The sequence below is a fragment of the Vespa mandarinia genome, chromosome 8, assembly GCF_050613455.1.
Source record: "Vespa mandarinia isolate Hongniang chromosome 8, ASM5061345v1, whole genome shotgun sequence".
NCBI classification, from domain to species: domain Eukaryota; kingdom Metazoa; phylum Arthropoda; class Insecta; order Hymenoptera; family Vespidae; genus Vespa; species Vespa mandarinia.
Window position 1 is genome coordinate 3,805,001 of NC_140817.1, and position 22,500 is coordinate 3,827,500.

General features: G+C 30.6%; 2 protein-coding genes and 1 long non-coding RNA gene across 5 annotated transcripts in view; 1 reads left to right on the forward strand and 2 right to left on the reverse strand.

Moving 5' to 3' along the window:
• Ass (argininosuccinate synthase) overlaps positions 1-1,482 on the reverse strand; it is a 3,152-nt gene extending 1,670 nt beyond the window's left edge. The window contains exons 1-3 of the mRNA XM_035877671.2: positions 339-1,482; positions 145-213; positions 1-5 (exon numbers count right to left, since the gene is read on the reverse strand). The exon at positions 1-5 is cut by the window's left edge and continues 241 nt beyond it. Of these exons, the coding sequence (XP_035733564.1) occupies positions 1-5; positions 145-213; positions 339-446 (182 nt within the window). The 5' untranslated portion in view covers positions 447-1,482. The remainder of the gene's footprint in view (positions 6-144; positions 214-338) is intronic.
• Positions 1,483-1,632: 150 nt separating this feature from the next.
• On the reverse strand, positions 1,633-8,011 carry Rop (Syntaxin-binding protein Rop). 3 transcript variants are annotated; one of them, XM_035877656.2, is made up of 11 exons: positions 7,939-8,011; positions 5,731-6,027; positions 4,495-4,598; positions 3,792-3,940; positions 3,489-3,704; positions 3,312-3,410; positions 2,999-3,206; positions 2,652-2,900; positions 2,382-2,569; positions 2,160-2,314; positions 1,633-2,053 (listed from the first exon to the last, which is right to left on the reverse strand). In XM_035877656.2, exons 1-11 carry the CDS (start codon positions 7,964-7,966, stop codon positions 1,992-1,994), a joined length of 1,755 nt encoding a protein of 584 aa, XP_035733549.1. In that variant the 5' UTR covers positions 7,967-8,011; the 3' UTR covers positions 1,633-1,991. The 3 variants fall into 3 exon arrangements, with proteins under 3 accessions (XP_035733549.1, XP_035733540.1, XP_085514810.1); XM_035877647.2 differs by lacking the exon at positions 4,495-4,598 and adding an exon at positions 5,231-5,334; XM_085658684.1 differs by lacking the exon at positions 4,495-4,598 and adding an exon at positions 5,231-5,349.
• Positions 8,012-8,121: 110 nt separating this feature from the next.
• On the forward strand, positions 8,122-21,789 carry LOC146872830 (uncharacterized). The gene is made up of 3 exons (XR_014982495.1): positions 8,122-9,694; positions 19,686-19,866; positions 21,721-21,789. It is a non-coding gene; the product is annotated as an uncharacterized LOC146872830 (long non-coding RNA).
• The last annotated feature ends 711 nt before the right edge of the window (positions 21,790-22,500 follow it).

The window sequence follows — 22,500 nt, forward strand, 5'->3', positions numbered from 1 at the left end:
ATGACCTAAGATAAGGAAAGATAGAGAAACACAAAAAAGAAAAAAAAAGAAAAGAAAAGAAAAAAAAAGCAGAAAGAGAAGTAAAGAACTACATGTATGTTTTATCAGAGAATTAGTTTATAATTAAGCATCAAAGGATTCTACCTTTTTAGCACCAATTTTTAATGCCTTTTCCCTAACTGCATCAAAGTCTTCTTCCTGTCCGATATTTGCCTAAATTTTTATTGCATATATATATATATATATATATATTTATATATGTTCATATATAAATAAATATACTCATTGATAAGGAATATAGTATAATTACTGTTATTACAATTCGTATAGAATCTTACCACGTAAACGGTGACATCATATCCATTTTCCTTCAACCACAATAATATACAAGAAGTATCTAAGCCGCCACTATACGCGAGAATAACTCTTTTATTACTTTCTGCCATTTCTAAAAGACACGTTTAGATCCTTCGAACGATCAACAAGACTACTGTCTCGAATCACGAAAAAACACAAGCTTTACGTTAGTTTCAGTCGCATATTAACAAATTATCGGATTGACACGGAGGGTCAATTGATAACCTTCAGGAAGATCGTTTCTTTTTATATTGATATCATTTAAAGAAATATTAAATTATATTTCTGGTGTAATACGTAAAAAGTCAAAAAATAAAGTTAGTCTTTGGTTAATTTTTGTTTTCTTCATATTTTTTTTTTCTTTCTTTCTTTCTTTCTTTTCTTTCTTTTTTTTTTTTTTGGTAGGTAAATACGTTTACCTTTATATTTAATATTTTAACAAACACGTGTAATTCTTTTCGTAGCTATGCTGTTGAAAATAATCATTATAAATAATAATCGAACGTAACGCGTACATAACATGTCTATAAAAGTAATCAAGTTCAAAGCGATTATTCTACGCCTACGAATCGAGTAAATTTGTTTGTTCTTTATATATTTTCTTTTCTTCTTACTTTTATCGTATAGACCTTAAGCAAAAGAAACATAAATTACAGATACTGCAACATCTTAATTTATAGAGAGAACGATGAACGTTTTCATTATCGGAATACGCTTGATTAATGAACTATCTATGTCATCGTGTATACAATAATACTAATTAAAAATGCGTGGCTTTTTTCTTCTTTTTTTTCTTTTTTTGTTTTGTCACGCAAACATTCAAATGATTATTATCCGTAACTTCTCGTTAAAGGGATTTTACTTTTTTTTATCTTTTTCTTTTTTTTTTTCCTCTTTTCTTAATGATATTTAAATGACCATCAATAGAGATTAATTCGATAAGACCAAGCGCGTGCATTATATACGTATATATCACGAGTCTTTTCTAAAACACATAGAATCATCATTTTCTGTTTAATTCTTCTTTCTTGTTAACAACGAATGAACGATTTTTTTTTTTTTTTTTTTTTTTTCTTTTTTTTCTTTTCTTTTCATTTATATATTTATACGAATTACTTGCTTCTAACACTGCGCTAAATCATTCACGCACATATTTCTAACAATAAGGTACCATTATATATTTATACATCAGTATTGCCAACATGCTTTACGTGATCCCATATTATTAATCTTCACGCAGGCACTTGATTCCAGGTGATACCTCCATTCAGAATATTCCTTCTTTAATTTACAGTACTATAAGAGTACTTATTGTAGATAATATTATTAGACAATAATAAAGTAATAAATAATCTATTTTTATAGCATAATCATTTTTAGCGATCCGTTTCTAAACGGACTTTGAAACGAACTTTTATCTACGGAATTGACCGTGTATTTCTTTTTTTGCTTTGTTTTTTTTTTCTCTATTTTTTTTTTCTTCTTTCTTTCATTCTTTTTTAATTAATAATTTGTCCTCAAAGAGATCACAAGTTACAGATTCATGTTTGGTAGTACTGATGAAGAGTCAAAATAGACAGTGACGACGGGTCAGGAATGCAGAAAGTGTTTTGCATTATCGTTTATGGAATTGTTTAGACGTGAAGTTTACTCAGGTCGTTTAGAAATGATTTCGGCGTAATTATGTGCGATGAACCTAAAATGAAAAAATTATAAATTATATATATATATATATATATATATATATTTTTTTTTTTTTATCGATATAAAAAAAAATATCCATTATCAAAATTGATCCTTACCGATAATAACTTCCCAATTTTTCAAAGCATTTGTTACTTCATAAGCGCATCGTATTTCCGAAAAACAAACACCACCAACAATGAATACGATTAAACGTGGGACATTCTTGATGGTTTGTTGTCCTTTGTCTTTATGCCAGTGACCATATCTAACACTTGAAATATATAATATTTATTAATACGTTCGTATAATATACAGATAGAATATTTCATTATTATTACCTGGCAGGTGCATGATATCCCGAACTAGCTGCACGTCCAGCTAAGAAAGGGAAATGTTTAGATTCTAATTTGTCTTCTATAGAGTCTTCCATAATATCTTTTATTACTGGTGTCCATCGACTCATTTGATATGTTTGTTCTGTGATCCTTTCTTTTCGTTGAACTGTGTATAATTTTTTGCGATTACCCTGCAATTTCCCAAAGATTATAATAGTTATCTTTTTTTTTTCTTTTTTTTTTTTTTTTTATTGACACATATTTTATACATACATCCACTACCACGTTAATGCCAAGATTCGCTATGTTAACGATAGTTTGTTTATCATCTGCAGATATTTGAGCATGATTAACTAGACGATTAAGATTTTCTTCGTTTATACCATTTTTACTAATGACATACAATGCAATGATACGTAATTTGTCTAAATGATCTACATTTTGATCTAGCAAAATTGGAGTTATATTTCTCATGTGATCTTTTATACGTTCACCTTCAGCATCCGTACCCATAGCTAAATCCTATGACAAAATTTTTATATTAAATTTATAAAAAAAAAAAAAATATTTTTATAATTATATATAATATGCATATCCAATTCATTATATGTATTACTCACTTGTTCCACTTTACAAAGTTTATCCACATTTCCTTGGTAACGCTTCATACAATCTTCTGCTAATTGAAGATGCGTAGCATATTTACTTAATTCTTTTTGATACTGTGGCATCTTTTTAATCATTTGTGAAAGATCTCGCATACTTTGTTTATCACCCTGTGGCATTCTCTTAGATTCGGTGAATTTCTTCAAATTTTTGGTAACGTTTCTAAAAGATGAAATAAAATTGAGATTAAGAATTATATATATAATTATATATATATATATATATATAAATTAATATTAGGAAAGGTAATAATTTCTGAATACATACTGAGAGACTACAGCAATGTGTTGATGCCTTAATTCAACCCATAAATCATCATTCTCATCTAAAAGAACTTCTTTTTCTACGCCAGCAGATGCTTCAAATCTATGATTATTAAAATTATTAATTTTGTTTTTTTTTTAGATTACGTTACGATAATAATTAATTTTTCATGGTACTTGCCTGTAAACATCATTGTCAATATCCAACAAATCGTATGCCATAGCCTGTAGTGTTAATTCATGTAACAAGGGAGAAACACAGTCAAAACCTCTATCTAGGATAAGTAATTGTGAGCGAGCCTTTTCTGGTCCTTCTCCCATAGTGGGTTCATCCGCTTTATAAGCGTCTAATTTTTGTTGAACCATTTGTGCCAATTCAACGTTCCGATCAAAGTCACTGTAAATTATTTTTTCAATGTTACAAAAAGTAATATCTCATTTTATAATATTGTATATTATTTAGTCTTTAAAACCTTTGTAATACCTTCGATATCTAACGGACGGATATTCACCAAGCGTTGCACAAAGAGTGGCAATTTGTTCTGCAATTCTTTCCATATTGGCAGTTCTCAAATTTAAGAAGGATGGATTGTAGAAACAGGCAAAGGTTTCACGTGAGTCCAAAGAGAATACCTGTATAATAATGACAATTTATTTCAAGCCATTTTGAAAGAAAATTATTATGCAAGCAAAATATTTATTTCTTACATGCATTACAAAGACGCATTAGCTTTTAACGTTTGTTATGCACAAAGGTATATGACAGAATATAAAGAAGAAAAGAAAATACATATGGAAATGGCGCACATACATGCGGACATACAGATACATTAAATTTTTTTTTTTTTTTTTTTTTTTTTTTTATATTCATAGAGGATTACAAACAATACACAAGGATTTTAAAGAAGTCTTTCGCCTATGTTTCTACTTTGAAGGAATAAAAGAAGAAAAATAAAAAAAAAAAAAATAATAAATAAATAAATAAATATATAATAAAATAAATAAAGGAAAAGAAATGTATGGTCTTTTATTAAAAATCGAGGAAAGCAAGCGTGTCGCGATGATAATGTCAAAGAACTACGATCTTTATTATTAATTTTCTTGCTTGTTTCTTTTTTTCTTTTTTTTCTTTTCTTTCTTTTCTTTTTTTTTTTTTTTTATTTTTTCCTTAATTCTTTGTTCTTCACCTGCGACTCATATGGCAGGAAAGCGATGTTGATCTCTTTGAGGGTTTTGATCTTTTTAGCGGCGAGAGACTTGCAGAGTTCATTGAACAGCTCCTCCGGGCAGACTGGTCGAGTGCAAGCATGAATGTATTACGAACGTTAGTAATGTGCCTTCTCTTGGAAGAAAAGTTAATAATGAGAGAGTCGAAAAGAGGAAAAAGGGACGAAGGACGAAGTAGAAGAGCGAAAGATTATGAAGTAGAATGTAGATGCCGGAAGAGCGATAGAGAACGAGTAATGATGATAGATTGGCATTTTCCTCGGTACGCTGATATATATATATATATATCATGTATATATATATATATATATATATAAAATATATATATGCATGTGTATACATGTACATAAGTTATGTATGTATGTGTATGTGTATGTGTGTATATATTGTGTGTATTTGTTTATGTGTCACAACAAATTTTGTATGTACGTGCCCACCACCATTTATAAAAATAGAGAAGAACAGATGCGTTATACAAAGTTTGACTTATTCGTTCATTTTTGTTTTCTTCTTCTTCTGCTTTTTTTTTCTTTTTTTTTTTTTCCTTTTTTTTTTTTTTTCATTTATCATTACTTGTTATTATTTAGGTATTCCTTTATTTCTTTCATTCTTTTTTCTTTTGTTTTGTTTTCTTTCTTTTTTTTGTTTTTTGCTGTTATTGTTTTTTTTTTTCCTGCAAAATATTCAATCCTTTACCTGCTCCTCGTACGGTATGAAAGCGATGTTGATCTCTTTAAGTGTCTTTATGTGCTTAGCTACCAGAGAATGACACAATTCTTTGAACAACTCGTCGGGGCATGCTGCAAACAGATAGACTGACAGTAACTTTCATAACTTTCCATTGATCTATGTTCGTTATATGCATATTGTCGCATTATTACACGATATTATTTTTATTTATTTATTCATTCATTCATTCATTCATTCATTCATTTATTTGCTTATTTATTTATCTTTTTTTTTTCTTTTCTAAATAATATTTTCAAAACAACTGTTTCGCGTTCACTCGAATATTCATTTTCCGTTCTCTATGTGATAAAAGTTTTTTGAATGAGTAGGGTGATTGATGTCGATTTTTTCTTTTTTTTTAAATGGATCAATTGTATATTGTTATATATATATATATATATATACATATGTATGTATGTAGATCGATCGAAATATATATATATATATACACACACACACATACATACCTTCGGTAAAATAAACGTGAGCGACTTTGTAGGTCGTTCTAGTCGGGTTGTTGAAATCTTCAATCAATTTCTGCACGGATGAATTGCACGGTGTTATCAAATAAATAGCCTCCATCGTTGGCAAAGGTTCACGTTTCTTGTTGATATCTTCGACCAGGGTAATCCCTTGGGCACTGATATCATGCATCTTACAACATGCCGAGACCATTCTCATCGCCAACTGATCCACGACAAGGATCCTCCATTCTACTCCTCCTGCTGCTTTCTTTTTCTGCTTGATCACCTCGTTCATAATTTCTGCAACAAAAGAAGAAGAAGAAGAAGAAAAAGAAGAAGAAGAAGAAGAAGAAGAAGAAGAAATAGAAAAGAAATTTATTAGAGGATAAAAATTTAAATGGACTTGAGAATTCATTCGATATTATTTATTTCAAAGAATCTTTTGGTAAGTTGTTGCATCTAATTAAATCTAATATCATAAAATTAACCATTGTTATCGACTATATATATATATACTAAAAAGTTTTATGTTCGTAATTAAATTATAATTATTATTATTATAATATTAAATATTCATCGTGAAAAATTAATAATATCGAAGATTAATTACTAACGCTATTCGAAATAATAAACAATATTGCGATAATGATTTTTATCTTTGTATATTTTAATAATTATCAATTGAATGCTCGTACAACAAATGATTATTAAATGCTCGTGACAATACTCGTTCAAGAATGTGTCAATAAAAAATATTTTTTTTTTTAAATTCCTTATAAAATAATTCATATATATATATATATATGGTTTTGATCGTATTAGGGATGTATTAGTAAGAAACAAGGAATATGACAATTATGTGTTTTTTCTTTTTTTCTTGCATTTTGTCTTTCTTTTCTTTCATCAATTTATTGCGTTGCACATTTTTATTTTCGTCGAGAGGAAACAAAAACAAAAAAAAAGAGAGAAACCGAAACAATTACAATTATTGATTTCTTTTTTTTTCCCCTGTTGAATGAGTTAGTAACTAGTTCATAAGATAACATTGTTTAATGTGACGTAAGGGGGTCGCGCATTCGAGTAAGAAGAAATCTTTTGGCGCTTTTCAACGCGTGTATTGATCGTTCCTTATGAGGGCGAATGACGTCACGAACGATAGGCTCGTACATCGAGAAATTGAGGGCCCCTTTACATACACGTATGTATTTACATTCATGTAAAAAGAAAATTTATAAATTTATAAAAAAAAGAAAAAAAAAATTTCACGACTTCGATCGACATGATCGAATTATTTGATTAAACATCTATTTTTTTCTTACTTTTTTCTTTTCTTGTTTTTTTTTTTTTGTTGATTACACGGACAATAATAGAATTTGAAATGATCATTGTCATTAGACACGAGTTTTAATTTATGACATTTAATTTTCGCGCGCGTTCTTTTCGATCTTTCCGATTCGTCTAATAATAATAAAGACATACGTCTTAACGTCATTCGTTAATCATCGTAGGATTAATCAAATTATCACTAGCGAATAAATATGACGAGCACGTTGACGAACAACGTTGAGCACATTGATGGAAAAAATGTAATATTAAGAATTGAGATTATATTCATTTCTAATATATCCTAACTTAATGTAACCTTTTGACAACTCGAGGAAAAATACAACGGCACTGGCTCGAGGAATACGACTAATGTAAATACGACTATTGGCCGAGTATTGGTGATAACGTTAATTTTAATTTTTCCTTTAAAAATGTTACCGATTGAAAATATAATTGCTGTTTTATATCGTATCTTTTTTTTATTATTTTAGCCTTTCTTTTTTCTCTCCTTTATTTTCCTTTTATCGATCAGAAGGAACGAATTTTTTACGTTATAATTTTCATTACGTTTATGATATTACACGTTATTATCACAAGTAATTCATGGTGATTTATGATACGATACGTCAATTTCATCAAATTGATGCGTCTTTATTGAAAAAAAAAAAACGTAATATATTTCTTTCAAACGATCCTTTCCGCGGGATGAAGTCATCCACTCCCGTATACGCCCCATTCGTTTAAAAGTTATTTATCACCATCGACAAATTACATTTTCATCAATTCCAATATCGACATTATGCTATTTTATACGAGCGTAGTTACATTAATATATTTATTCGTACTTTAATTCTATAGAAAAATATTATTTCTTTGTCTACTTACTTTGACCAACCTGTCCCTTGAGCGCCATTTTGGATAGTACTGTTAATATCTTTCTCCGTCAGATGGTGCTTTGGTATACTATCGAATACAATTATCGTTTTGTGTAAACTTCGAGTGTTATTTCGATTATCGAAAGTGTTAGTCTCGAATTCAACGTTTTCGTTCTCTCGTCGGAATCTTCGTCGCTTCGTCGCTTACATTTAATATAACAATATCATTATATTGTAATGTTAATTAATACGCTTATCGATAAGAACGAGAATTAAACGTAATAAGTGTTCTCGAAAAAGTGTTGAACAAATAACAAAAGTTCGTCTATATAAATATGCGTGAATCGAGTGTGAAAAGTTCGTCGTGTAGTGTAATTGTTAAGAAGAAAGGGAAGAAATAAAATTGTCGAGAAATCGGTGGGAGAATAAAAATTTAATAGAAATTCGTTATTGTTGAAAGTATTAAGGAGAGTATAAGGAGGCAATTGTTCGATATATTAAATTCAAAGAAAGAAATATAAAATATGAGTTTACGCGAGTTTATTAATTATATACGATATTAGGAACGACGACGAAGCTAATGTGTAGTAGTACGGTTTATATTTATTCGGTTACATGTGTAAACGAAAAAGAAAAAAGAAACAGTAAAGAGAAAATAAGGAAAAATAATTTCTCGTTGTGACAAGTGTACAAACGAGTGCGCGCGAGTCGGTAGCGGGTGTCGCGTGATTGTGTGTGATGGAGAGGGGGAAGGCGGAGTAAAGGAGGGACGCGAGTGGTGGGGATAGCGTCGTCGGTGGCGTTCGACTGGCAACGAGGCCGCACGAGGGTCGTTCGTTCAGTCAGTCGGTGTTCGTCCACGGAGGTGTTCTGTTGCGTTTCGTCCGTACAGTTACAAAAGTTACTTTATTAAACCGTTGGATCGTAGTGTGTGGGTGCGTGTGCGGTACGTGTATGTATATGTGCGCGATTATTACTCGTACGTGCGCGCGTGTCCATCGACCGATCGACGTTTAGTACGACGAACTATTAACGATTCTTATTTTTTTTTTTGCCCTCTTTTTCTGTTCTTTTCCCGCCCCCTCCGCCCTTTTCATTTCTCATCATCGTTTTTCTCTTTTTAATTTTTTTTGTTTCTTTTTCTCATTTTTTACTTTTTCCTTTCCTTTTTGGATCTTCGCCGTTTAGATCTTCCTTTTTTTTTTCTCTTTTTTTTCTTTCCTTCTTTCTTTCTTTCTTTCTTTTCTTTGAGACGAAAGAAGAAGACGAAGAGGGAGGAGGGTGGAGGAGGGTGAGTTAGTGGTAGTCGCGCGTGGTCGAAGGACAGGAGGTGGTGAACTGGGAAGGATGCACGACATCATCGTTATCGGTGCAGTTATATTTTCCCTCCGGTGATATACGATATTTATAGTTTTTTTTTTCTTTTTCTTTTTTGTTTTTTTCTACGTAACCTCGTTTGTTTTACGTTTCTACGAAAAGAAAAGAGAGAGAGAGAGAGAGAGAGAGAAAGAGAAAGAGTGAGAAAGAGAGAGAATATCGTTTCGTTGTTGGCGGGTGGCGGCACAGCTGTGTGTACGCGCGTGTACGTGTGCGTGCGTGTGTATGGTGCGCGCGAGCGAGCGCGCGCGCACTCGAGACACGCTGGATTTTGGATTTTCATTTGGGATCACATCGGAGATCGTACAGCACTCAAACGTAAAATAATAACAGGACCACGATGAAGCTGGACTATCCTTGCCGGGTAGAAGGATGGCTCAATGTTTGCGGTGAGTTTTGCCTTTTTTTATTTTCTATTTAAATTTTCTTTCGATTTTTTTCTTTTTTCTTTTTTCTTTTTTTTTTGTCAATATATTACAATATCGATTAATACATCGAAAAAGTTCGAAACGATCGAATTTATCTTGCGCATAATTGATCCAAAGAAAAAAAAGAAAAAGAAAAAGGAAACAGAAAAAAAAATACATTTTTTACGTTTATCCGCACTCTGGTAATATATACTAAATCTTGCGCGTTTACATTACATATGTACATATGTACATGTGCATATTAGGGTCACATAAATAATTGCTTTCGTAATATAAAACACGCGTATATATATATATATATATATATATATATATATATATATATATGTATATATATCGATTGTGCAACAAGCTATTTTCCCCTGACTTGAAAATATTTCTTTGAATAATAATATTACATATAGAGCGTTAATATAATGTAATAGATTAGCTTAATTGACGATTAATGTAAAAGTAATCGTGTCATACTATTGATAATTATATCATCATTCGATTATCGTTAACAAATCAAATACGTATACGATTGAAATCGTTTGTTTATTAATTATCGATCGATCGATCGATCGATCGATCGATCTAGGGGTATAGTGGGAAAAAAAAAAAAAAAAGAAAAGAAAAAGCTATAAAAATTTAACAAATACATAGAAAAATATTTCTTAACCTTTGAACTGTTACCATTAGAATATTTCCCCGTAATTATTTTCGACGATTTTTATTATTAATCGTTTCTATCAACATTGTTATTTGTAATATTTCCAACGTTACAAATATTATTTGTAATATATCCAGCTTTTAATTTCACACACACACAGTACAGACACACGCATACACATATGTATGTATATAAGCGGGTAGACCAAAAAAAAAAAAAAAAAAAAGAAAAAAGAAAGAGATGCAAGAAGAGGTAGCGAGTTAGCGAGAGAATGAAAGGGGGAGGGTAGGTTGGTGGAAGGGAGGAATATCATTGTTTGATGGGGTGGGAGTGACGACGAGGGGAATTGGGAGAGGAGAGATGGATGGGTGGGTGGTTGGGTAGAGAGTGCAGGGGCAAGTCCTTCAACGGTCTCGATGTGGATTCAACGAGCTTCTAACGTCGAGTTTCATGACCCTTTGTTCTTTTCGTTCTGATACTCTACTATTCCTAACTATATACGATATAATATAATTTTTTTTCATTAATCCTCGAAGCTTACGTAATCTGTAAATACATGTATATGTTTAAGAAAGATATTAGTTAGTGAGAAAGAGAAAGATAGATAGAAAGAGAGAGAGAGAGAGAGAGAGAGAGAGAGAGAGAGAGAGATTCATTGATTGATTTATTAGACGTTTTATATAGATTTCAAGTTTCTCTCTCGCTCTCTCACTCGGTCTCTCTCTCTCTCTCTCTCTCTCTCTCTCTCTCTCTCTCTCTTTTTGTTTCTCATATCATTGAAACGCCGTTCGAAGTTCATGCGAGACTCGAGAGAAGAGATGATCGCAATTCTCCTTCCCATTTTTTTTCGTTTCATCATGAAAAACGAGTAAAGTTCATCGACGCGATCATTATTATGCATACTTTATTATGCTGTACTTCATTGTGTAATCGTGTAATTGACGTTGGTAGTAGACGATCAACGACTATAACGACGACGAAAAAGACGATGACGATGACGATGATGATGATGATGACGACGATGACGATGAAGACGTATCTACATTGTAAGCCAGTATTTAATGGAAGATCTTAATATGTTCGAACTCGAGTTTACTTGAATTCAGGAATGTCCAGATATACGTACACTCGAGAGTTTTCTATTTCTGTTCCTTTTTCTCTGTCTTTTTCCTTCTTTCTTTCTTTCTTTCTTTCTTTCTTTCTTTCTTTCATTCACACACACACAAATACGTAGATAGATACACATTTATATACACTTTTTAATCTTTTCTTCGATCGATCCGCACGGCTAACCGCTTTTCTTGTTTTCAGAAGAATCTTCAGAACCGACAACTACGAGTGAAAGCGTTTACTTCAACGCCCGTTCCAAATCTTTTTTTCTTTTTTTTTTTTTTCTTTTTTTTTCTTTGTCTTTTTTTTTCTCTCTCTCTTTTTTTTTCCTCGTTTTATTCTCACAAAAAATAATTGCGTTTATAGAGTGGATTTGAGTCGGAAAATTTAAGAAGAATTTTTTATAGCTTTTGCATTATTTATATTGCGCGCACGTGTCAATATATATATATATATATATATATATATATATATATAATTGGTGTGTGTGTGTGTATGTGTATATGTAATCATAAATATATTACATCATACTTGATGTAAGAGTCATCAAAAATTCTTTGGTATTACGGACGCCATCTTGACGGAGCAACGAGTCGTCGATTTTGGCCGTTTTAAATCGGTCATCTACGTAACCTCTCTATTGAGAGAGAAAGAGAGAGAGAGAGATATGGTGGGAGTGAGCGAGTGGGATGGAGAGAGGGAGAAGGAAAGAGAGAAGAAGTAAAAGAGAGAGAGAGAGAGAGAGAGAGAGAGAGAGAGAGAGAGAGAGAGAGAGAGAGAGAGAGAGAGAGAGAGAGAGAGAGAGAGAGAGAGAGACTGACCTCGATGTCGTGGTAAAAAAAATGATCGCGAAAGATACCGTAGTCACGTGACGTCCTCGCTTTGTCGGCAAATAGTAGCGGTAGGTCAGTTCTCTCTCTCTCTCTCTCTCTCTCTCTCTCTTTCTTTTTCTCTTTATCTCTCACACTCTCTTTTTTTCTTTCTCTTTTTCTTACGTTATGATCGATCTATAAATACGATTTAATCAATGAAATATCTCAACTTATGTATATCTTTCTTTTCTTTTTTTTTTTGTTTTTTTTTTGTTTTTTTTTGTTTATTTTCCCCTATCAATTAAAAATCGTTTAATAGAAAACGAATCATATATCTGTATTTTTAATGATATCAAAGAGAAAACAAATCGTAATACTTAATCACGTTTATATACTGTATTTTATACATGTAATATTATTGATTTTGGTGTAGTATCACCCTCTCTCTCTCTCCCTCTCCCCCTGTCTTTTATACACATGGCAGATAATTGCAAGTCTAAGAAGATTCAAGACAAAGATACACAATGGTGTCACCTAGAGAATTTATGACATTATCTTACAGCTTTCTATCTGTCTCTTTCTCTCTCTCTCTCTCTCTCTCTCTCTCTCTCTCTCTCTCTCTCTCTCTCTCTCTCTCTCTCTCTTTCTCCCCCTTCGTAAAGTTATTTCATTGTCTGGGTAAGAGTACTGTTAGAGATATTCTGTCGACGACATAAAGATCGAAGCAACGAGGGATATCAACGAACGTTACGAAAATTTTAATATGTGCAAGTAGTATATTCTTTTCAGGAAAAAAAGAAAAAAAGAAAAAATAAAAGGAGAAAAGTATTTTCTCTTTTTCCCTAAGACATTAATAATAATGGGATACGTGTAATTAGAATATGTATGTACGTAATGTATGTATATGTATATGCATGCATATCATGTATGTATGTATGTATGTATGTATGTACGCAATCATTCCAGATAAAACATTTTATCTCATCATCTTTAATACTATACAACGAAGAATATTGAAATTAGCAATCGAAACGAGGAAGGAAACTTTATGAAGTTTAATCCTTTGATGGAAGAAAGATACGCAGGAGTTATGAGAATTTCAAGTTTCGGTTTATCTAGGGATACAAGTTTTTGATGAGAGAGAGAGAGAGAGAGGGGGGGGGGAGAGAACGAGTAAAAGAGAGGAAAGCTTAGATATATCGAAAGTTTCACCGGAGATTTTATTGACGTTAGCTCATAAATTCCAAAGTACCGGGGACGTTCGTGTTCACCAAAAAGTTATCCTCCTCCATTCACCCTTCCTTCCTTTACTTACTTCCTTATTTCCTTTATTCCTTGTTTCCTTCCTTCCTTCCTTCCTTTCTTCTTTCCCTCCCTTCTTTTTGAAATAAAATAAAATAAAATGAAGCCCGTGTATATACTTACGACGAACTTTTTCGTTCTTTACCAGAGTTAACCTCTTTATACGTACATTTATTACGCTAGGAGAATATCGTGATAATATGCATTAAAATAGTTAACTTTAATTATTTATTATTATTATTATTATTATTATTATTATTATTATTATTATTATTATTATTATTATTACTTTTTTATTTATTCAAACATAAAATTAAATAGTTAAAAATGTGTTATGTATATATATATATATATATATATATATATATATATATATAGGTATATAGGTGTATATGTTTGTATGTGCATATATATAGAGTAGGTTAATAATCTCTAAGTGATTTTAAAAATAATTAAATTTTTTTTTTTTTTCTTTTTTTTTTTTTTATGATCTTTCAGGGTTATATTCTGAATTTTTTTTAGGCTTTAAGAATATACCAACTGAATGAGAAAGAATAAATAATGAAAAGAAAATGTTTAAATGAGATAATCAAATAAATTAAAGAATAAGTTAAAAAAAAAAAGAAAATTATCTATAAAAGAAATCTGAAAACTCTCGATAAAGAGAAATTAATATTTACAAGCTAATAATTAATATTATCAGTTAGGAATTTTTCTAATCCGACTTTGTCTAAACATTTAATTATATTACTTAAACATTAACATATATATATGTGTGTGTGTGTATGTGTGTGTGTGTGTGTACTAAAAATAATAGTGTCCTTAGTTGTTATAGACATTACTCGATGGGTAAGAGGCAGCAACATTTGCAACGATCACAACACAGCACCTCAAGTATCAGGATCTCGTTAACCTCTGCTCTCTATCTTCAACCTTTTCATTTTTCTTCTCATCTCTCATCTTCTCCTCCTTCTTCTTCATCTTGAACAAGATTGAACCTCTGATTTTACTTGGACCCTTTTTACTTGCCCTTTTATTCCCCCCCCACTCTCTCTTATTCTCATTCTTGTCTTCTTTAAACTGACATAGGTATTAGATTCGTGCTGCACGTACTTAGATATCTCATTGCCAGACCACTCGTCTATCATAATGTTGAACCACGATCGTCTTACGATTAGAAAACGGGAGATGGGATATATATATATATATATAGTACATTATGTATCTGTGTATGTATTTATATACTACGTATAGTTAGGCATATAGAAAGGATGGATATAAAGATATCACGATAGCGGAAAGAGGACACACGATACGAAATGGAAGGACTCTCTTGGATAATACAATATTGCCACATGTAATGTTATCGAGATCGTTCTCAATCGGTTGACTTATGATTTGATCTTTTCAAATATATATATATATATATATATATATATATATATATATATATATGTTCATAAACTTAGTTATGAAATATAGAAAACGAAAGATAAGTAATAACCAATAATACGGAATGAGATCAAAAGTTCATGAGTGATATTGAAAAAAAAAAAAAAAAAAAAAAGAAAAGAAAAAAAGAAAAATAATAAAAATCAATTACTTAATTACTCTTTTTCGAAACTGTTGAAGATATAATTTTTTATTTTCAGATTACAAAAAATATTTCTATGCTTTGCAAAGTTTTACAATTTGTAAAGAAAGAAATAGAAAATAGAAAAGAAAAGAAAAAGAGGAACAAATTAATCTAAGAAGTTACGAAAAAAAAATAATGATTGACTTTTAAAATCAGTTATAAACTTTTAACCTATCCTGTTTACACACACACGCGCGCGGACACACACACACATACACACACACACATTACAAATAAATTGTGAAGTCTTGTAAGAGAATATTAATGGAAAAGACTTTCCGTTTTGATACCAAGCTCTAGGGCATTCTCTGCAGAGTGTGACACACCATTATCACTAACACCGTCGTAGTATTTATGTGCTCGCGAGTACATTCACCTGCCCAGTTGCTCCCACGGCAACTACTTCGGCACGTGTAACGTGTATACACGAGAGCAATGACGTTGTATCTATCTCTCTTTCTCTTTCTGTTGCTTTCAGGGAGGGGTCAATTCCAGCAGTCGATTGCTGTTCTTTGATACGAACGAGTAAAAAAGGCATCGTCTCTACTTTGATGTCTATTCCTTTTGATTCTATTTAAAAAAGAACTTCTTTTATTTTTTTTTTTTTTTTTTTTTCTTTTTAGGAAATGAGTCAAAATTTCCTAGACCTGTCAATAGTTTCTAGATTATTTTGAAAATCAATTACTCTTTTTCGAGACTATATATATATATATTTTTTCTTTTTTTTTTTTTTTTTTTTTCACATAATCTACGTAAAATTACAAGTCTCATCAATCATAAGTCTCGAAAGAGTAATTTGATTTTCAATAATATATAACCTTATGGATGATTTTAACTTTCATAAAATTATTAATCTATATAAATAAATGTTTTTATTCAAAAAAAAAAAAAAAAAAAAAAAAGAAAAAAAAGATATATATATATATATATTCTTTGGTAGAAAATACATTATAAAGATATAAAAACTTTTTATGTTTCTATAGAAATAAATCTTCCAGTTGTTTGATAGAAATCAATCGTACAATCAAATCGAATATAATTCACTATCGTAATTTAATGGTAAATGTAACGGTGATTATTGTACATCCTTTGACTTTTCCATGTGTTATGCATGTATGCATGTATCATTTAAGAGTTAGAGGTCAAAACCGCGCGAACTTATGCTATAGGTTCGTTCGAGGAGAATCATCGAGCTCATACACCGTTTCTTTACCGGTGTGTATGAGCTAATTGTTATGCGACGCATAATACCCTCTCCGCATATTATTTTTCCATTGAGACACGATATAGCTATTCTGTAGATACTTTGCTGGTACACCCTGTGGGAGCGAGTTGACCTCATACATATAAACGTTCGCTATAGAAAAAATGTAGACTGTTTTGTCGGTGGAAGAAAAGATTTTGATAGATTAGGTTGAGTTAATGGTGATTCTTTTTTTTTTCGTTTCCTTTCCTTTTTTTTTTATTTTTAATTTATTAATTTTTTTTTTTTTTTTACACACTTCTTCATTCCTATCCAATCCTTCCTAATTACCCCGTTAGTTCCAAGTTAAACGTACATACATATGCACGCGCATGCATATGTATATTTTTTTCGCTTCCACTTTTTCGTTAGATACTTAAAATTGCGAGTTATTTGTTTAATTAAGATTTGTACTTAGTATAATATTTATACTAATATTTATGTAACAAAATATTAATAATATCGTACGTGCACTGTTACTTGCACAATTATATTTGTCGGTATAAAAATGATAATTTTAAGATAACATTTAATTTTTTTTTTTTTTTATTTATTTATATATAGATGTATAAAGGAAAAATGCAAAGAAAACAGATTGCGTATAGTCAAATTGATACTTAGCAAAAAAAAAAAAAAAAAAAAAAATGAGAAACATTGATTCATAGAAACGAATTCGACCGATCAAATTTTGTGATCAACGAAGGATATAATATACGATTGAAAAAAATATATATATATATATATATTTAATACCTAGCCAATTAGAATGGATTAAAAATTTCAATGTGCTTTTACATCCCGAATGAAAAATCAATGCGACACGTGTGCGAATTATATACGGGTTATTAACGAGAGCGAGAGAGAGAGAGAAAGAGAGAGAGAGAGAGAAAAGGAAGGAAGGAAACAAAAAATGAAAAATAAAAGATAGGAAAAGAAGGGTGATGGTGGTGGGTGTTATCGATGTAGTTAGGATCGTTAGAGGTGGAAAGTTAGCTCTCGTGCTGACCACAACACGTATCCATATTAAATTCGTCGTTCGTTCATTCGCCAATTAACGTTTGTCATTCCATCGACGAAACAGACGGCGGTCGCACGTAATTGAAATTACGTTGGTACCGATCATTTGCACGATGGCTTTTTAGCGAGAAAAGTCCCCGGGAGTGTATTCTCTCGCGTCCTCGTTGTTGCGAGAGGGAACACAAATTAAACGATTTCGCACGTGAGCCAGGGACGGTCGACGATCGTTAAAAAAAAATAAAAAGAAAAAACAAGAAAAAAAGAAAGAAAAAAAAGAGCGCGAATTTCAAACACCCTCGATTATTCACAACAAATTACGAACTCGTTCGACGCATTGAACAATGCGTTCGATCAAATTGTTCTGTTCATCAAATTCCAATGTTCGAATTAATTTACATTGTTAACCGAAGTTTGTTATACGTTTATTAAGTACGTATAGTTCGAGAATATAACGTTAATACATATACAGATTTTCTTTTTTGTTTATTTATTATCGAATGAGCGTTAATCGTTGAAAAAAATGTTTCGATCCTTCATTATTTTGTTCTTTGTTTTTTTTTTTTCTTTTGCGCATGCGGAGGCAAGAAATTTATAGAAACAAAATATTTTATGATACCATATCTTTATAAAAGATACATCGCAAAAAAAAAATATATATATATATATATCATAAATTAATTTTAAAAATTATATTTATTAAATATATATTATTTATATATTAAATGAAAATATTATTTAAAATTATATTTATTAAATATATATTATTTATATATTAAATGAAAATATTATTTAAAATTATATTTATTAAATATATATTATTTATATATTAAATGAAAATATTATTTAAAATTATATTTATATAAATATTTATATAATTTTATAATTATTATATATGGATTTAAAAGATTAATATTATTTTCTGTATTAATAATTCGAAAACAATTAAATATTTCAATACTTAATAATCATTCAGTGCATACTCGTCTTATTTCGATTGGCACGTTTTACATTTTACATTTTACAATAATGAATGAATGAATTAAAAAATTATATTACTATCATATACATTATAAGTTAATACATTTAAAAGTAAGATTACTTTTCTGTTATTTGTATTATTTCGTAAACAATCAACAACGTCAATTATTTAATCGAGGTACAACGCAAATAATACTAATCGTTTTACTACGACCTAACGTCGATTTATTTAGTCATCAAGAAATAGTTGAGAAGTTTCGATCTAATCGTCCGTAACGTTTCACAAGATTATTGAGAACCAGACAATCCCTTTTCTGAGTAAAACGGATACGGACGATAATTATTGGTGTCTAACATAAGGATAACGTTGGTGTAGCGATATAAAGTCACGTGCCTTCTTTTATCTCGTCTTCGTTGTGGACGAGTAAGAAGGGTTGAGAGGTTGAGGGTGGGGGAAGGTTGAAGAAGGTTCGTTGGCGAGGAAAAAAGGTGTTAAAACGATTTAATCTTGTATCTTAGATCTTTCCTTCCCCCACTCCTCCCACCCTTCCCCCCTTCTCCCCGAACCACCATCTACCCGCTGTGTGTGCTAATGGAACAGAGAATGCACGATCTCCTGTGGAGTTACGACTAAATCGTAATATAAATCGTTGAATCTCTTAGACAATGATCTATGATCAAAACAAAAAAAAAAAAAAAGGAAAAAAAAAAGAAAGATAGAAAAAAAGAAAAAAGAAAAAATCCTGAGATTATTCCGACGTTCGTTCATTAGTTAGTCCTCGATAATGATATTGGATTAACACTATATTGTTGTTGTTGATGTTGTTATTGTTATTGTTATTGTTGTTATTAATACAGACCGCAATTTTCTCACATTCTCTCTCTCTCTCTCTCCCTCGTTCTCCTTCGTTTTTGCTTCTTCTTCTTCTTCTATTTCTTTTTTTTTTTTTTTTTTTTTTTTACATTGTCTAGATTGCACGTTAATCCGTTCATAAGTGAATACATTGGTTATATATTTCCGGGTACACAACGTTCTCATGACGAAAAAGGATTTGTCTTTTAATAGAAGAATATTTCTCCCCCTCTCTCTCTCTCTCTCTCTCTCTCTATATATATATATATATATATATATATATATATATATATATATATCTTTCTATATCTCTCTTTTATTCTTTTCTTTTCTCTTTTCTTTTTCGAAGACGGTGACGACGACGACGACGGTGACGACAACGACGGTGACGACGACGACGACGACGACGACGACATAGATGACGAAGGTCAATGACCTTGTGAGAAAAAGCTCCAGTATATTCATTCAAGAAGGGCGAAAGAAACGAATGAAACAACGATTGGAGGCTTGGACGAACTCGACAATTTATTGTATAATATACATTTATATACGTGTATACTTTTGTGTGTGTGTGTGTGTGTGTGTGTGTGTGTCTATAGGTATTTACCTTCTCGCTAATAAGACAAGTCATTGTATTCAAGGCAAGTTGAGTCTTCAATGCAAACTTCCTTTCTCTTTCTCTCTCTCTCTCTCTCGTTCTTTTTTTTTCTTTTTTTTCTTTCCTTCTTTCCCTCTTTCTCAATCTCTTTCCCTCTGTTGTGACTTGGCAATAGCATAATGCTCGAAGTATACTCTTTTCCTTATCTCGATGGAACAACCGGTGCATTATTCGTTCGAGTTTTAGGAAAAGATCCTTTTTTCGGTTACCCCCTACTTTGAATACAGAAACATTTTATACCTTTTATTTAATAACTATATGATATAACGCGAGTGTAATATTTTTTTCTTTTTTTTTTTTTCATTTTTATATTTTGTTCTATTTTTTATGCGAATCCAAACAATTTGAATATTACATTGTGTATGTATTTGTTGACACAATAAATGTCGCTCTTCTTTATCTTTTATCTTTCATCAAGATCGTGATACTTTGACTTTGTTTATCTTCTAAAATATATATATATATATATATATATATATATGTATATATATGTATTTTCGAAAGACCATTTTAATTATTCCGTCCCATTAAATTTATTTCAAATTTTCTACTCGAAGATCAATTTTTTTTCTCAATTATTCAATTAATTTCTCAAGTATAACTTTTAAATTAAATATAAAAAATATTTGTGATATTATAATACAGTTATATTAATATAAGTTATATCTGCATATATATGCATATAGATATATATATACATATATCAAATGATATATAAAGATATATATATATATATATATATATATATATATATATATATATATATATATATATATATATATATAAAAGTTATCGTTCTGTCAGTATTAACGTGTCCTATATTATTAAGAATATATTTACACATTTTCTGTCGATGTGACTAAATTCAATTGTTTTTAATTTAATAGTACACAAGAGTCCAAGATCATGACAAAGTCAAAAAGTCAAATAATTATCACTACGATGTTTCTCTCTCTCTCTTTCTCTCTCTCTATACGACGTTCTTTTAAAAATCTTTTTTTCTTTCCTATTCTTTTCCGTTGTTTTTTTTTTTTTTTTTTTTTGTATTTTTAATATTTAGAAAAATAATCGCGCGTATACATATAAATCAGACGAAATTTATTTATGTATTAATACGTATTCATATTTGTCTCAGACAGAAATAAATTATTTTCAATTTCTTTTATAATTCATAGTATTTTTCGTGATTCTCACGATACGTAATCGTAATCATTGTCGTTATTGTCGTCGTCGTCGTCGTCGTCGTCGTCGTCGTCATCCTCATTGTCGTCATTGTCGTCATTGTCATCGTGGGAGTTATAATCGAAGGACTCGCACGTCCGGATTTATTCGTAAGCCGGATTTTAGCCAACGAGCCTCGCAAAACCGGGATCGAGGGCCCTCGAGTTTGGAGAGCGTGTCGACGACGAGAATAAATTCGTCTCGCGTGCGGAGTCGTACCTCTCGTGCACATCTCCCTCTCCTCCTTCCCCTCCACCTCTTTCACTTCCTCTTCCTCTTCTTCTTCTTTCCTTTTCCTATCCTATCTCTCGCGATTTATTTTTAGATAGATGGTATAGTCGTGCAAGTTTATTTTTGAAATTGCACTCATCCTTTTTTTTCTTTCTTTCTTTCTTTCTTTTTCCATCTCTCTTTCTCTTTCTTCCTTTCTTTCACTCTCGTTATCCTTCTCTCTCTCTCTCTTTTATTTTTTTTCTATCTTTTTTTTATTTTTTTTTTTTTTTAGAAACGGAAGGTATAGAAATTCATATTGAAGAACGAAATGTAAAAACTACGATGGGAAAAAGGATATGGAAATTTTGATATATATATATATGTTTACACATATATATATATGTATGTGTGTGTGTGTGTGTGTGTGTGTAAAAAAAAGAAATAAAAAAGTTAGTACGTAGATAATTATTTCGCAGCGTATATTATTAATTATATGTTTATAATTAATATTATAACATATTATATTAATAATGTAATAAAATAATCAAACGTGAGCGAGCAAGCGTTCGCATTTAAATAGTAATAATAATAATAATAATAATAATAATAATAATAATAATAATAATAATAATAATAATAATAATAATAATAATTTATTTCTTTATTTATGGTTCTATCGACGATAGTTAAAGTATTGCGAAACGAAATAGATGGTGACTCAAAGCCGACATAGTTTCTCTAGTTTTATTACATTGCTTTCTTTTTCTTTTATCTTTTTTATTTCCGCATCTGGTCTATGTTCCTACTCTCTACTCCATTCCACCTCTCCTGTATCGTTTTGTTACACTTCGATACGAAAGTTCTTTTTTTTTTTTTCTTTTTTCTTCTTTTTATTTTATTTTATTTTTATTTATTTATTTATTTTTTTTTTCTTTTGTCGTAAGAAGACTAAATATTTTCTTTTTTTTTTTTTTTTTTTTTTTTTTGTTGTCCCAACGAAAACGCGCTTTCTCCGTCGTTTACGAAATCACCTGATCGTGCAAATGCGCGTAATGACGATCGCGATTGCGAG

Coding starts and splice junctions, on each gene's coding strand:
- Rop (XM_085658684.1), bottom strand. CDS start 7,966: ATGGCGCTCAAGGGACAGGTTGGTCAAA. Junction 3,207..3,311: donor CACATTGCTGTAGTCTCTCA/GTATGTATTCAG, acceptor TTCATCTTTTAG/AAACGTTACCAAAAATTTGA. Junction 2,315..2,381: donor GGATATCATGCACCTGCCAG/GTAATAATAATG, acceptor ATATATTTCAAG/TGTTAGATATGGTCACTGGC.